Raw genomic sequence first — 15,821 nt, forward strand, 5'->3', positions numbered from 1 at the left:
CCGATCTCAGTACCAGTCAGCGTGGGCCTTCCTTGACGGGCACTCAGCGGAAGACACTCGAGGAGCGGCAGCTGCAGGACTCTTGCTCCCCACCAATGCAGGAGAAGGTGACTCTGCACTTGTTCCCAGGCGAGAACTGCACGTTGACGCCACTGCCAGGCGTGGCCCGCGTGGTACACTCCAAGGCCTTCTGCACGGTGCACTGGCAGGAGGGCGGCCGGTGCAAGCAGAGTGCCAAGGATGCCCATGTGCTGCCCCCAGCCCAGATCCTGGGCATCCAGAGTGGGCAGGGCACGGCCCGGGGCCAGGTGAAATGCCCGCGGGGCGGAGCTGAGGGCAAGGGTGCGGGGCGGCCCCCTCCTGCAGCTGACGCCTCGCAGAGCTCCGGAGAGAGTTCCCCCGAAAGCGCCCCTGGGGAAGGGGCCATCCTAAGCTTGAGTAGCCCGGACGGTCCCGACAGGCCTCCCCCCAGGCACCAGGACACTGGGCCATGTCCTGAGAAGACCCCTACAGAAGGCAGGGACAGCCCCATCCGGGAGCCAGGGGCCTTGCCATGTGCCTGTGGTCAGCTTCCAGACCTGGAGGACGAGCTCTCGCTCCTAGACCCCTTGCCCCGCTACCTGAAATCCTGCCAGGACCTCATTGTCCCCGAGCAGTGCCGCTGTGTAGACATGCGGCCTGGGAGCGAGCAGCCCCCTCCAGGCCGGGCAGCCTCCCCAGAGGTGCTGGCTCCTATCAGCAAGGAGCCTGTTGACCTTGCCCCCGCTGGCCAGGCCCCAAGGCCCGGCCCCGGGCTCTTGTTGGATGTTTGCACTAAAGACTCGGCAGATGCACCTGCAGAGGAGGTCCAGGAAAAGGGGAGCCCTGTCGAGCCTCCGCTGCCTCAGGGACAGCCTGCCGCCAGACCCTCAAAGGAGGTCCCTGCCAGCCGGCTGGCACAGCAGCTCCGCGAGGAGGGCTGGAACCTGCAGACCTCCGAAAGCCTCACGCTGGCCGAAGTCTACCTCATGATGGGCAAGCCCAGCAAGCTGCAGCTGGAGTACGACTGGCTGGGGCCCGGCCGCCAGGACCCCCGCCCCGGCTCCCCAGCCACCACCCTCCACAAGCAGCACCTCCTCAGCTGCCTCCTGAAGCTCATTTCCACCGAGGTCAACCCCAAGCTGGTGAGTGGGTTGTGGCCCAGCCCCTCTGGCAGCCCAAGGGAAGCCAGGCCCAGTCTTGGAGGACTCCCAACTGGGTAGCTAGGGCCAGCACAGGTGGGGTCCAGACGAGAGAGAGAGGATCCTGTTGCAGGGAGCCCACAGGACCTCAAGGAAGGAGGAGAGGCAGGGACCTAAATGATCCGGGAGACCGGCTCTCCACAGATCATGTTCCTCTCCCTTGAGTAGGGATCTTAGGGCACTTGATGAGGGTCCCCACTCCCCTGCATGGCGCCAGAAGTGCAATGATGGGTGGCCTGGGTGTTCTCTTCTGTGTGGCTCATGGAAGAAGACAGCTAGCAGGCAGGCAGTACCTCGTGAGCCCTCGTGCTCCTGTGAGTCTGCCAAGCCCAAGTGTGCAGCAGAGGGGACAACGTGCGTAGGACCGAGGGTCACAGAGTGAGGCCTGGAGCTGAGCTAGCCTTCTTTTTTATGTAATCACTGTTACAAGTTTCCACAGAGGGAACGATGGGTGTAGTTCTTGCTCTAGAAAGACCATCCTAGCTGCTGTGCAGATGGTGTGTGGCAAAGTCAGAGGAGAGCAGGGATGTGGTGCTGTGGTGGAGGAGTGGAGCTGGGGACCAGATAGGACAGTCCCTGCAGCGTGTGGGTGGGCCCTGAGTCTAGGAAAGGGTCCCCTACCTCAGGGAGGCCAGTTGGTGGAGCCGACAGATAGGGTGCAGAAGGGGCTGCTGCTGGGAGTTATCCTACCCTACGTCCCCAAGTCCGATAGGATTTCTGGGTGCAAGAGAGCAAGGTCTCATGGCAGACCATCCTGAAACGGTGTGTTTGGACACTGGCGAACTGCTGGACGTGAGCAAGGGGCTGGAAGGACGGGCTGGGGCAGGAGCTGCAGGTCACTGTGGGCCCCTGGGTGCTATTTCACAGTCAGAATATGTGTGAGGCTCACATGTCCCTGTGCTGGTGGGGGACTTGGGATTTGGGCACTTACGAGCCCCTGCCCACCCAGTGCTCCTGCTCCGCGCAGGCCGCCTCATGGCTTCTGAGTGGTGCTTGCTTCTGCCTGCATCCACCACGCCTTCCACTGGTTTTCTGCCCCTGCCCCCAGCCCATGCGCGGCTTGCCCCGGAGACTTGGTCCATCAGCAGGTGGCAGGAAGTGCAGATTTGCTCGGGCAGCATCACAGGGCCTGGTTACGGGGAAAGTTCTTGCAGGGCTGGTGGTGAGTGAGCCTGACCCTCAGGTGCCTCTGAGGCCAGGCCTGAGGGTGAAAGTGGCTCAAGGTAGTGTGGAGAGGATGCTAGGGTGAGCAAGTGGTGACCAGAAAGACAGCGTCTTTAGAAGGCTCTTCAGGTTTGGCTTTTGGTGGTCTTATGGGAGGGGCTGTGGAGAGATGTGGTGCCTGCATTCAGGTGTCCCAAGGAAGGGGCCAGGGCAGGCTCCTGAGAGTGCAGGTGTCAGTCCTGGGACACAGAGCAGGTAGGAATCCCACACAGAAGGGCATCCCCATCCCTCGGGGAGCCAGTTAGAGAGGCTGACTTGGGGTGGGCCTGGCAGACTGGACAGACAGTTAGGTGCCTGATGCACCTCAGGTGTGGGGTCCCCTGCCCCTGTGCTGTCGCTTGCCTGGTAGAGCTGTGACAAGCAAACACCCCTAAAGGCCCGAGCCCCAGAGATCAAGAGATGCTAAGGGCTGCTGAGCCACTGTCGAAGGTGGAAGTGGCAGCGTAGGAAGGGTCATGAGGTGGGAGGGTCCCAGAGAAAGCCTAGGCTGTGGGGACTAGGGGCTGAAGGCTCTGAGTGAGCAGACGGGCAGGGCTATGCTGAGAGCATGGGGCAGAGGGCTTCTTAGTCCACAAGGACGTTTCCCAGGTGGGATGTGTGGGGTGTTCAGGAGAGTGAGGAGAGCCGAGAGGCTGGGATGCTGGCCAGGTCTTCCCAGCGGTAGTGGCATCTCTGTGGTGAGCCAGGCAGGGACCCCAGGACTCAGCAGCGGGCTCTGTGGGCTGTGGCATGGGCATGCATACCCCCCGGGGTTGGGCTTCGTCGCTGCAGAGTGTTCTTCAGCTGTGCTTGTGTCTGTTTCTAGAAAGCCTACCTGTATTTCCTTCCTCTGACTCACAAGCAGACAGCCTACTGCAGTCTTGTGCTGACTTTTTAATATGGCTTTGAGCTCTTGACACTTGTCACTTGCTATCCAGCATCTCTTTCTGCAGCCCATGCTGGCACTTCCAGCTGGTCCCGTCCGTCCCACCTCTGCTGTAGCATGTGGAAAGGTACTTGTGAGGAAACGAGTGGTTTTCATTACTTACCTGACCAGTGACTTTTAAAACTAGCAAGCTGCCGATTGGCTCTGGGGACACGGCGTTTGGGCATCTCTGGCACCAGCCTTTGCCATCATGACACTGTGCTCTCTGGGTTTGATGAAGTTCTCGTGCCTTCTCCAGGCACACATTTCAGAGCCTTTTCTCATGTGCCAAGTTTGAACGTTGTTTGGCCCATTTCTGTCCCAGGCTCTGGAAGCAAACACTGTCTCTACAGTGAGGCACTCCCAGGAGGAGCAGTCGACAACGCCCCCAGGGAAGGTGGTGACCGTCAGCTCTCGAAGCCCCCGCTGCCCTCGGAACCAGGCCACCCTCCGCAGCAGCAAGACCTTCCCGCCCAGCTCTGCACCATGCCCCTCAGGTGAGGCTGTGGCACCCGCACTCCCTGTGCCTGGTCCACCCTGTTGGCGTCATCCTGGGCTTCAGGGGCCATGCCAAAGCTGAGGGCACAGGTGTACCTGAGACCTGGCCCCACTGTCCAGATCGCCACTATCCAGCCGACAGGGTGAAGGTGCAGAAATTACTGCCTCCTCCTCGGGCAGGTGATGCCAGGGCCTGTCACAAGGACTTTAGGGTCCTGGGGTATAGACGTTGGCAAGAAGCCAGCCTTTTGCCAGTCTGGTCACTTTGGGGTCTGTTCCATGGGACCAGCAAAAGCCTCCCTAATGTGCTGAGTTAGTGGTTCAAAACCCCTGCGAAGGTGGGTTGTTTTTTTTTCTATTTTTCTTTGCATGTTAAACATCAAAATAGAGAATTCTTCAGTTAGGGGAGGTGCCACTAGGTTAACCCAAGTCCTGGAAAGAATGGTGGAGCAACCTGCTAATCCACAGTGTACTCCTGTCCCAGCTGTGTACTGGAAATAATTAAAATTCAGGAATCATAAATTGTGTTTCTGGTACATAAAACCCCAAGACAAGCATGTCCAGTTTCCCGAGGCATCAGTTTCACTTGCTTTCAACCCATAGTATTTTTATTATAAAGCAGATTATCATGGTTAGAATGGTGAATTTTTAAGTGTAAAATTGGTGAGTTTTAGGCTGAGTGCAGTGGCTCACACCTGTAAACCCAGCACTTTGGGAGGCCACGGTGGGTGGATCACCTGAGGTCAGGAGTTGGATACCAGCCTGGCCAACATGGTGAAACCCTGTCTCTACTAAAAATATAAAAATTAGCCAGGCGTGGTGGTGGGTGCCTGTAATCCAAGCTACTCAGGAGGCTGAGGCAGGAGAATCGCTTGAACCTGGGAAGCAGAGGTTGCAGTGAGCTGAGATCATGCCACTGCACTCCAGCCTGGGTGACAAAGACTCCATCTCAAAAAAAAAAAAAAAAAAAATGAGAATCAGTCTTTATATGTGACTGAGATTGAGATAGAGGTATCTCCTTTCAAGGCAACCAAACAGGTTGCCAAGAGAGTGTCTTTCTGACTTTCTTCCCAACAGAATTCCATTGACCCTGGACCTGTTGCTAGGTGAATGCTGTTACAGTGATTCTTTCCTCTCCTCTACCAGGTTTGAGAAACCCTCCAAGACCCCTGTTGGTGGCTGGTCCCGCCAGCACAGGAAGCAGTGACTCAGATGGCGGCCTTTTTGCTGTCCCTACAACCTTGCCACCCAACAGCCGACACGGGAAACTCTTCTCTCCCAGTAAAGATGCAGAGCTGACTTTCCGCCAGCATCTCAACTCCATCAGCGTGAGTGTGTGGGGCCAGGCCGTCTCATGCGGGTTTCCCTGTGGTGTGGAGAGCACACCTTCAGGTGCCGTGCGCTGCTCCCTTACAGATGCAGTCGGATTTCTTCCTGCCGAAGCCCCGGAAGCTGCGGAACCGGCACCTTCGGAAGCCACTGGTGGTCCAGGTCAGGTTCTTGTCAAGTGTGAATGTGCTGCCTCATGCCTGGGCCAACCAGGACATGGGGTTTCTTCCCTCTGTCAGGTTTTCATCATGTCAAATGGGGGAAAATCCCTGCCCCTTCCTTCCCTCTTGTGAGTAGGATAAATACAAGTAATAATAGTGAACTTAATGGTACCCAGAAGTAAAGGTAATCTTTCAACAACGTAGAAAACCACTTGCAGAAAAGACAGTTATAGGGATTCAAGTCCAAAGAATGTCCCAGATTGGGATTTTTTTTTTGAGACGGAGTTTTGTTGTTGCCCAGGCTGGAGTACAATGGCACAATCTCGGCTCGCTGCAACCTCTGCCTCCCGGGTTCAAGTGATTCTCCTGCCTCAGTCTCCCAAGCAGCTGAGATTACGGGCATGTGCCCCCATACTTGGCTAATTTTTATATTTTTAGTAGAGACGGGGTTTCTCCATGTTGATCTGGCTGGTCTCAACTCCCGACCTCAGGTGATCTTCCCACCTCAGCCTCCCAGAGTGCTGGGATTACAGGTGTGAGCCACTGTGCCCGGCCGGGATGTATTTATGGACTATAAGAATACCTATTTATTAACATTTAGTCAGTGGGAGCAGTTGGCAGGCATGTGGGTTGGCTACAGCCCAGGCTTCTCATGAGCTCCCCGGGAGGACCCGAGGATGCTGTATGTCTGAGGGACATCCAGGGACTCAGAGACCTCTCAGAAGAAGACCTTGGCATTTTGAGGCATAAAAGTACAGAAAGTAAGGCTGGGTGCAGTGGCTCGCACCTGTAATCTCAACACTTTGGGAGGCCGAGGTGGGTGGAACACGAGGTCAGGAGTTTAAGACCAGCCTGGCCAAGATGGTGAAACCTCATCTCTACTAAAAGTACAAAAATTAACTGGATGTGGTGGCAGGTGTCTGTTATCTCAGCTACTGATAAGGCTGAGGCAGAGAATTGTTTGAACTCTGGAGGCGGAGATTACGGTGAACCGAGATCGTGCCACTGCACTCCAGCCTAGGCGACAGAGCGAGACTCTGTCTCAAAAAATATAATAATAATAATTAAATAGTACAGAAAGTGAGGTGGGAAGTCTGAGATAATTATGACCTTAGAAATTTATGGATGTGTGTTATTTTGGATTAATGCACAGGTTTCTTTTTGTAGTCTAGACTCTTAGAAATCTCTTTCTCCCTTGAGATTAGTGAATTTACAAATGAGAGATTCGTGAAAGGTCTTAGGAAGAAAGATGCCCTCTAAATCTTAGGTGTTCTTTGTTCAGACTAAGACCAGGGTCAAGAACTGTGGCCCAGGGGCCAGTTCCAGCCTGACTGTTGTTTTGTTTAATTTAAAACAGCTTTATAGATAGACAATTCACATATCATAATGTTTGTCCATTTAAAGCATATGACTCAGTGGTTACAGGGTTGTACAACCATCACCAAGGTCTAATCCCAGAATGTTCTCACCCAGAAAGGAAACACTGCACCTTTGAACTCACATTGTCTTCTCAGAACCTCCAGTGAAGGGGTGCCTTATGCCCTTTGGTGCCTGTGTGTTACAGGCAGTGACTTTATTTTCTTCACCCTGTGTGAGGAAGCCCAGAATGGGGGTGTCACTCATAAAAGTCCATATCCAAAAAAAAAAGAAAAGTCCATATCCAATGATTATATATAGGTTTATATGACTCGTTGCATTCTAGCCAAATCTAAAAGAAAGTTTGGATTGAAAGTGGATCAGGCCAGGTGCGGTGGTTCATGCCTGTAAATCCCAGCACTTTGGGAGGTTGAGGTGGGTGGATCACCTGAGGGCCGGAGTTGAGCCTGGCCAAGATGGTGAAACCTCATCTCTACCAAAAATACAAAATTAGCTGGGCATGTGCTGAGTGCCTGTAATCCCAGCCACTTGGGAAGCTGAAGCAGGAGAATCACTTGAACTCGGGAGGCAGACGTTTCAGTGACCGTGCCACTGTACTCCAGCCTGGGGGACAGAATGAGACTCCATCCAAAAAAAAAAAAGTGGATCACTCTGCCATTACTCCAGTTTTCCCTGGGAAAGGTTTGATTACCTGGGTTTGTTTCAGAGTGGACCTAACTGGGGCTGGGGGTGCACAGGACCTGTCTGAGACACCTTGTGTCATTGGCTCTAGAAAAAGAGCCCTACCTGGCTATGCTAGGCACCCTCTTCCTTGGGACATTCCTATGTAACCCGGTTCTGGAGTGATTTTTTAGCATAGGAGTTTCATCACCTTGATTGTTTGCCATTTTTCTACCACAGAGAACGCTGCTCCCTAGACCATCAGAAAACCAGTCCCACAACGTTTGTTCCTTCTCCATCCTGTCTAACTCTTCCATAACTGGTAAGGACCCAGAGCTTTTCTGGGGTAGCTTTTCCCTCCTCCTCACCTGAGGGCCTTGGCTTTGGAAACAATGGGTGCTTATTTCCATGGCTTATTTTCAGGCATTCCTTTGTTCATTCTACTGACAAATACCTAATGAACCCTATGTGCTGGGCCACAGACTGCCGTGGTGGGTGAGGCAGTTAGTCCAGAGGGTGCCCCTTCCTCTGTAGCCTCTGATGGCCCTGTGTGAGGCGGTTGGCTTGGTTTGAGTTACTGGAGCATCTCATGTGTGCTCTTATATGTAACATCTTGACAGCCGTTTTATGGAATGGATGTGTTCTTGGGGTGTGTGGATTATGCTTCCATCAGTCTGTACATTTAGTGGGGGCTTTGGCTCCTGGCAGTAGATCTTACACAGGGAGAGGCTTCTAGTGAAACACATACTCTGTGACTTACCTTTTCTACCAGTCTTGACTTCCACATCTCTCACTGACATATTGCAAGACCCTTATACAGCTGTCGATTGCTTTTTCTCCTGCCTACTTTTCCATTTGCAACTGTGGAAAGCCTGGCAAGATAAAACCAAATTGCAGTGGGAGAATCTTAGTCCAGAATCTGATGCTCTGACTGCCCTGGGGCCTGTTCCTCAGTTCGGGGGCTTGTCACCCTTAAAGAGCCATTTCCGCAGGATGACAGTGGTGATTGCAGTCTTCCAGTAGCTCCTGGGAGGCACAGTGGTGGGTGCCAGAGCTTGTGTGACGTTGGGGGCCTATGTGACCCCTGACTCCTCACATTAGCATTTGGAATGTTCGCTGGCTTCCAGCTTGGCTCAGCTTCCATAATCCCAACAGTGGCTGTAAAGGAAGCCCCCTGCGGCCCCGTCCTGCTGTGAGGGCACGGTGGGCGGGCTCGACATGTCTGCTTTTGCCCTCACCCTCGCAGGGAGAGGTTCGTTCCGGCCCATCCAGTCTTCTCTGACCAAAGCAACTCTGTCTCGGCCGATCGTGCCCAAGGTCCTTCCACCCCAGGCCACAAGTCACCTGGCCAGTAAGTCTGTACCTGCATGGCCACAGCCACTGAATGAGCCTCTGAGGGATGTTTTTGTGACCAGGTTTTTTGAATGTTTTCTTCTCCAAATCATAATGTCTCATTACCCTTCACCGAGAACATCCAAGCCCTTGGCTCAAGCATTGACAAGAGGTGTGAGGGAGAAGCTGTTCCCCTAGCCCTCTTGGGACATACCATGGGTTGTCAGTAGAGCAGAGATGTGCAGTGTCCTTTCTGTTGCCAGGTACTATCGACTTAGCAGCTACGAGTGCCGGCATCCTCCCCGGGAACCCCCTCCCTGCCTTGGACACCGAGAGCTTGTCTGGCATCTCTCCACTGTCTTCAGATGAGGTGACAGGTGCCATCTCTGGGCAGGACTCCACTGGAACTCACCAGAATGGAGATGCCCTCCCTGCGATGGGGGTGAGTATGTTTAGAAGGGCTTTTCAGCCTTACTACCAACTTCTGGTATGGACACCAAAGCCATGTGGCTGAGATCACACTGGACTCCAGCTCTGCCTTTGGAGGAGAGTCACCAGACCAGGGCTGCCATGGCGTGAGCAAGCTCTGTGTAGTACAGAGCAGGAGAGGCATCCAGAGCCACTGATGGAAGGTGGGGACAGGCTTGCCATGTGGCATTGGAGAACCCAAGAGCTAAGATGATGTGGAAACCTAGCTCCGAGAGTGACCGTAACCAAGTTGGCAGCAGCGAGCCCACAGTGCTGGGCTCAGACATCACTGAGCATGTTTTTCATCTGGGAAAAGAACCCCCTGCATGGCCTCGACCGTTTCTCCTTTCCGAGGCTCCAAGCACCGGGTTTCTCCGACCTCCCATGGCCTCTTCAGAGCCACCCCAAGGAGGGTGGGGTGGGCTGATGCTCGTAAGACTCCAGGGAGCCCAGCTCTGCCTGCTACAAAGTTGACTTCCTGATAGAGGAACTTTAGTTCACTCTTTGAAGCCACAAAAAAATTTCAAGTACAGGGCCCATGCCCTGAAAGTGGCCTTTTAGCATTTTCGACCTTAGACCCCTGTCCGTTTACTCTCCCTCCACCGTTAAGAGGCCGTGGGGAAGGAACACCTCTTTCTGGAACTCTGTCGCAGGCGAGGGTGTGGGCGGCGTCCGGTGCACCTCGCGGCTGCTCATGGGCGTGCTGTTCCTGCAGGGCTCGGACCCATTCGTCAGCATCCCTTCGAGACCTGAGCAGGAGCCAGTGGCGGACAGTTTCCAGGTAGAATGTGCTTGTGTGCTGCCGAGCAAAGCAGCTGCCCCAGGCCTCCCTCCAGTGCCTTGAGCTGCCACCTGTAGTCTTGCAGTGGCCCGGCTTCTCTCTGGGACTGCTCACTGGCTTTGCTGTTCTTCTATCTGCTATGCCGGCTGCCCAGGGTGGATAAATGTGAATACAGCTGTCCCCTACCTCAGACTTCCCTCCTCCCCTCTCCAAGGTGGGCTGATTCAGAACCAGCTGTGAAAAAACTCAGTTTTCTGGGAGGAGGAGGAGGCTGTCAGCTAGTAACTCCCCCAGCACCCACCCTCTTTCTGGCGGTGTCAAAGCAGGTCCAGGCCGCCGTGGCCTGGCCTTCTGAGTCTGCCGTAGTGAGTGGTTTTGGGAGAAATAAATTCCCCGAGTGTATTCCTGAGTTGGAAGGATGAGGTGACTGCAGCACTCATCATGCTGTTGATTTGCCCACCTGGTGTTTCCTCCCTTGCCGTGGGTTCTGATAGACTGGTTGTGTCTGAAAAATACCTGTCTCCCAGCAGGGCTCTTCTGTTCTCTCCTTATCTGAGCTGCCCAAGGCCCCTCTCCAAAATGGCCTCTCCACACCGCTGTCCTCGTCAGAGAGCTCCAGCACCCGGCTGTCTCCACCAGACGTCTCTGCTTTGCTTGACATCTCCCTGCCTGGCCCGCCTGAGGATGCGCTGTCCCAGGGGGAGTCTGCCACACACATAAGCGACTCCATCATCGAGATCGCCATCAGTTCCGGCCAGTACGGTAAGGGCAGGGCGGACCCACAGCCCTTCCTGTCAGGGGGCGTTGATCTCCCACCCAAATACTTGCCACACATGCTGGAAATATTCCAGTTCTGTGATTTTTATGAATCGAACTGTGATTTTTATGAATTGTCCTCCAGCAGGGACATTGCAGGTGGATAAGGTACGTGGGACCTGAGGCTGCTGATGGCCTGGTAGGCTTGCTTCTGACCTTCAGGCGAGACAGTGGGATGGCCCCCCAAGGTGCTCTTCAGCCTGGGGATTAGAAAGTGTTTTTATAGTTGATCTTGAACCTGAGCACGTGGCCTGCGGGTCTTGCAGAGCTTTCAAAGCAGTTGGGCTGGGCCCTGTGGGCTTTGGTCTCACCTGCTGTCTGGGACGAAGCTCCTGGGAGCAGTGGTTTGTTGGTCACTAGTGTGACTCAGGCTGTGGGTTCAGAGTGTGTTAACATGAGTTCACAGTGTGTTAGCATGTAGCCTTGGACAGGTCACCAACCTGTTGAACCTCCCTTTCCTAAGCAGTAAATTGGGAATAACGTACAGCTCACAGGGCTGCTGTGGGTGCTGTGAGATGACTCATGTGGCATCCATGGTCACCACTGCCATTACCTTCACTGTGTGCCACGCCCTCCCGCCCCACGAAGCTGTCCTGCAGGTGCTGTGCTCCTTACCTGCAGAGCCATGCCATCCATCTGGTTCAGCAGGGCAGAGCCCTGCATTCCTGCTGCCTTCTCTGTGGTGGGCTGAGGAAGTGAGGTGCTGTTCACCACCCCACAACAAGGCGTTTCTGATCTGGGGTCTTGGTTGGCAGGTGAAGGGGTTCCTCTTTCTCCAGCAAAACTGAATGGCAGTGACAGTTCCAAGAGCCTTCCCTCCCCATCCAGCAGCCCCCAGCCAAACTGGATCGCCTCTCCCACCCACGACCCCCAGTGGTACCCCAGTGACTCCACTGACTCCTCGCTCAGCAGCCTGTTTGGTGAGTGTATGAGGAGGGCTCCCATCTCCCTTCCCAGACCAGCAGGGGCTAGGGTCTGCAGGACACTGGATTCTCATTCTACTGCGGCCAAACTCCCACTAGGATGGTTGGCTTGTTTGCTTCTCAAGTGTTTGAGTTTTTCTGAGTTAATATTTTTGTATGTAATTCGCATGTGGGAAAATGTACACATTTTTAGTGTACAGTTCACCAAGCTTTGGCAGGCATGTACAGCCTGGTAACCCACAATCCAGTGGAGACCTAGAACATTCCTGTGACCCCAGATTCTGGGTTCTGTGTGCCTTCCCAGTCTGTCCAGCTAGCCTGTCCCCTCCCAACTCGGGCTCTCTCGAGGGCAGAAAAGGAAACTGGTGTCTTGGCACTCTCTTGGCTCCTCTCTTTCTGTGGTCAGTAAGGTATTTGGAAGTGGACGGTCCAGCTGCCACCCAGCACATTCTTGAATACAAATTGGAGAGTTCATAAGAGTGTTTGAGGATGTGTCCATCCTCTTCCCCCACTGCCCGTTTGCCCACTGAGTATCAATCGTGGCAGGAAGGGGTGTATCGGGGAAAGATACACCCTGCTGCTGTTGCCTCCACAGGGAGAGCTCCTGTTAGCATGACTGGGGTCTGCCCGCCCATGGCTTTACAGAGTGGCTAGGGCTTGTAGCTGGGCAGCCCGAACAGTAGGCACCATGCCTGACAGCCCTGAACTGTTGGGTGCCCTGGGCCTGGGAGGTGCTTTGGCAGCCAGCACCCTGCAATCATTTCCTTTTGTCACATGTAGCAGTGCAGTTTTGTGCAAAGTCACATGTAAATTGTGAAAAATTGGAAACAGGCCAGGCATAGTGACTCATGCCTGTAATCCTAGCACTTTGGGGAGGCCAGGGTAGGAGGATTGCTTGAGACCAGGAGTTTGAGATCAGCCTGGGCAACATAGAGGGACCTCGTCTCTACAGAAAATTTTAAAACTAGCCAGGTGTGGTGGTGCATGCTTGTAGTCCCAGCACTTCGGGAGGCTGAGGTGGGGGGATTGCTTGAGACTAGGAATTCGAGGCTGCAGTGAACCATGATTACCAGTGCAGTGCAGTGCAGTGCAGCCTGGGCAATAGAGTAAGACCCTGCCTTAAAAAAAAATTGAAGACAAGTTGGAAACAGTCTGCATGAGACTAGTCACCAAAGAAAATATGGGGGTAGGGGATGGCGGTGAGAGAGTGGGAGACTGTGGGACTCACAGAAAACAAGATGCACATCTGTGTGTACCAAGGCCTGTTAAATGAGAAGAGCTCTTCACGGCATGTTGAGTCTCTCAGAAGCTCTTCACACAAGGATTGTGGCCAGCCAGGGCCAGGGCTGGGGCCAGGGCTTGGCCTGGCTATGCCCAGCCTCAGGACCCTTCCACTGGACTGGTCCAGACCAAGCAGGGTTCAGGGTGTTTTCCTCTGGTCTTTTCTGTGCAGCAAGCTTCATCTCCCCGGAGAAGAGCCGGAAGATGTTGCCCACTCCCCTCGGGACCAACAGTGGCACCTCCTTGCTTGGCCCCAGCTTGTTGGATGGAAACTCGAGGGACTCATTTGTGTCCAGGTCCCTGGCTGATGTCGCAGAGGTGAGTGCATTGACCTCACACCTGCACTTAACGACCAACCCTCCTGCACACCTGTGGGTTAGTAAGAGCTATTTGCCAAGAGTGGAATATCAGGAGACAGCATGTGCACACTCAGATCTCTTGACTACTGAGGATGGAGACATCTGGGGATGCTGTGCCGGCTCCGGTCCCCACATGCTTAATGGCAGACTCAGTCACAGCTGAACTCTGCAGGCCTCTGAACTGGCAGCCCTGGTCTGGGGTGCAGAGCCAGGTCTCTGAAGGCAGCCAGAGCCGAGCTGGGATGTCACGTGTCCTTCACCGGCTGTGAGGTGCTGTGGTGCGGGCACCGTTGTGGAGAAGTAAGGGGTGGTCACAGCAGTTGTGTCGTTTACACTCCCATCCTAACAGCAGGACCTTTGAACAGCGTCTCCCTGGGTCACGTTGAGCTGCGGTTAAGGGAAGCTGGGATGGGCTCTGCTGTCCTCATGCTTCTCCTACACTCAGGGTAGTGATAGGAGGAGTCACTGGGGCAGAATCTTGATGTGGAGGCGAAATGTGGTTTGTGACTCTCCTCTTTTGACCAGATGCACTGTCCCTCTTTTTGTTGGCCACACCATCTGGTTGTAGCCACCAAGGCATCCACCACTTAGTTTGCCAGGCATTCGTGGGCAGGTTAGGCTTGCAGGGTGAAGACAGGCCCATTTCACTGTGACGCATGGTGCAGAGAGGCAGGTGCGTGAGAGATCCGGGTGAGGGCTTTACGACAGGGAGGGGACTCCAGTTCCAGGAGCCACTCACGTGAGCTTGGCCTGTGTAAAAGTCCTGGAGCAGCATTCCCTGAATCTGGTCCCCACAGTGTTGCTCGGTGTTCTTGAGGATTTTGTAGGCAGATACTTAAGGGAAACCCTTGATCCAGAAGAGCTCAAAACAACTGTTTCTCACGGACACCTCCGCTTCTGAGTATCCGAATATGAATCGTGAATCTTGAGGTGGCGAGCTCATGGGAAGGCTATGGAGAATTCCAAGCCAAGCCATGATATTACTGGAAATTTTAGCCAAATAAATGCATAGACACGATTAATAGAGTAGACTTCCATCTCACATTGTGTGAGATGTTTCTCAAATGTGTTTGGCCCCAGAAACAGAGCACACCTTGGACTCTGATGTTTTCCAACAAGCCAATCTCTGTCTCTTCCTGTGCTTGTGCACGTGTTCCTAAGGTCCCAGCTCTGTGGAGATGGGCCCTGCCTATGTGTCCTGAGATAACATGCCAGGACCTCACTGTTGAAAGGACAGGTCACAGCCCAGTGACTGGAGCCCCTTGGAGTCAGAAATGCAGAGTGTCACCCTCACCCCAATGAGAATTTGCACTTTTAACAAAATCTTGTGCAACAGATGGCACATGGGAGTGAGTAGCAGAGAAAGGGTACAGTTAGTATTTGTGAAACACCGTCTGTTGTGAGTAGTGCAAACGCGTATTCACCTGCAGAAAGAGCAAGTCGGTGTTTAGCACAAGGATTTTCCCAAGAGCCCTACACTCAGAATGTGAGTGTGTTTGTCAGCAGGTCCTTGTTGTCTGGAAGGACAGTCTGAGGCATTTTTGGATGAAAGGGTCTGGTGGTAGGGCTGGCATGAAGGGGGTGGGGGGTGGAGCTGGGTGGCCCTGGGATGAAAGGGGTGGGAGCTAGGCCAGGCATGGTAGCTCACACCTGTAATCCCAGCACTTCGGGAGGCCGAGGCAGGCAGGTCACGAGGTCACAAGTTCGAGACCAGCCTGACCAACATGGTGAAACCCTATCGCTACTAAAAATAGAAAAATTAGCCAGGCATGGTGGTGCACGCATGTAATCCCAGCTATTCAGGAGGCTGAGGCAGGAGAATCACTTCAACCCAGGAGGCAGAAGGTTGCAGTGAACCAAAATTGCGCCACTGCACTCCAGCTTGGGCAATAGGGCGAGACTTCATCTAAAAAAAAAAAAGAAAGGGGTCGCAGCTGATGGTGGACACACAGGGGAAGGGGAAGGAGAATTACTCTTTGTTCTGCTTTTGAAAACAAATTTTAATTGGTCTGACATTTCCCATAAGAAAAGCATAAAATTTCATTTATGCCATAGCTCTACTGAGAATTTTCCAGACTTACTACATTCACAATATCACGCAGTTCATTAAGGAATGTTTATTCAGGGCCTACTGTGTGCAAACAAAGGCCCCTGTCCTCATGAGGCTTCTGCTCTGGAGCAGCACGCAGACGATAAACAGTGAAAACAGCACATTCCATGTATTTGCTCACAAGACTGAGTCCTGGTGCCGAGGCCCTCCCGTGCCCCGTCCCTCTTCAGCCCTGTGCTGCCTCACCCGCTGTGTCATGACCACCTTCTTGGTCGTGCTTCTCAAAGCCTCTTCCTGTCTCAGGGAAGGTGCCTCTTGCTTCTTTAAAAAGGAACGTGCTCCCCACGTGTCCTCAGGACTGATGGGAACGTGCCCCCACCACATGTCCTTGGGATTCTTGACGGGATTGTGCCCCCCACCTGTCCTCATGTCTCTGAC

General features: G+C 53.8%; 1 protein-coding gene across 2 annotated transcripts in view; it reads left to right on the forward strand.

Moving 5' to 3' along the window:
- The window catches only part of CRAMP1 (cramped chromatin regulator homolog 1), a 58,101-nt gene that overhangs the window by 37,865 nt on the left and 4,415 nt on the right, over positions 1-15,821 (forward strand). For both annotated transcript variants that reach the window (XM_012441812.2, XM_012441813.2), the window contains 11 exons: positions 48-1,163; positions 3,674-3,845; positions 4,993-5,174; positions 5,263-5,337; positions 7,614-7,695; positions 8,620-8,724; positions 8,969-9,147; positions 9,889-9,954; positions 10,485-10,716; positions 11,526-11,690; positions 13,147-13,292. In XM_012441812.2, coding sequence (XP_012297235.2) covers positions 48-1,163; positions 3,674-3,845; positions 4,993-5,174; positions 5,263-5,337; positions 7,614-7,695; positions 8,620-8,724; positions 8,969-9,147; positions 9,889-9,954; positions 10,485-10,716; positions 11,526-11,690; positions 13,147-13,292 — 2,520 coding nt within the window. The remainder of the gene's footprint in view (positions 1-47; positions 1,164-3,673; positions 3,846-4,992; positions 5,175-5,262; positions 5,338-7,613; positions 7,696-8,619; positions 8,725-8,968; positions 9,148-9,888; positions 9,955-10,484; positions 10,717-11,525; positions 11,691-13,146; positions 13,293-15,821) is intronic.

Source organism: Aotus nancymaae, unplaced genomic scaffold (genome assembly GCF_030222135.1).
Source record: "Aotus nancymaae isolate 86718 unplaced genomic scaffold, 86718_ANA_hifiasm-v0.15.2.pri h1tg000049l, whole genome shotgun sequence".
NCBI lineage: Eukaryota > Metazoa > Chordata > Mammalia > Primates > Aotidae > Aotus > Aotus nancymaae.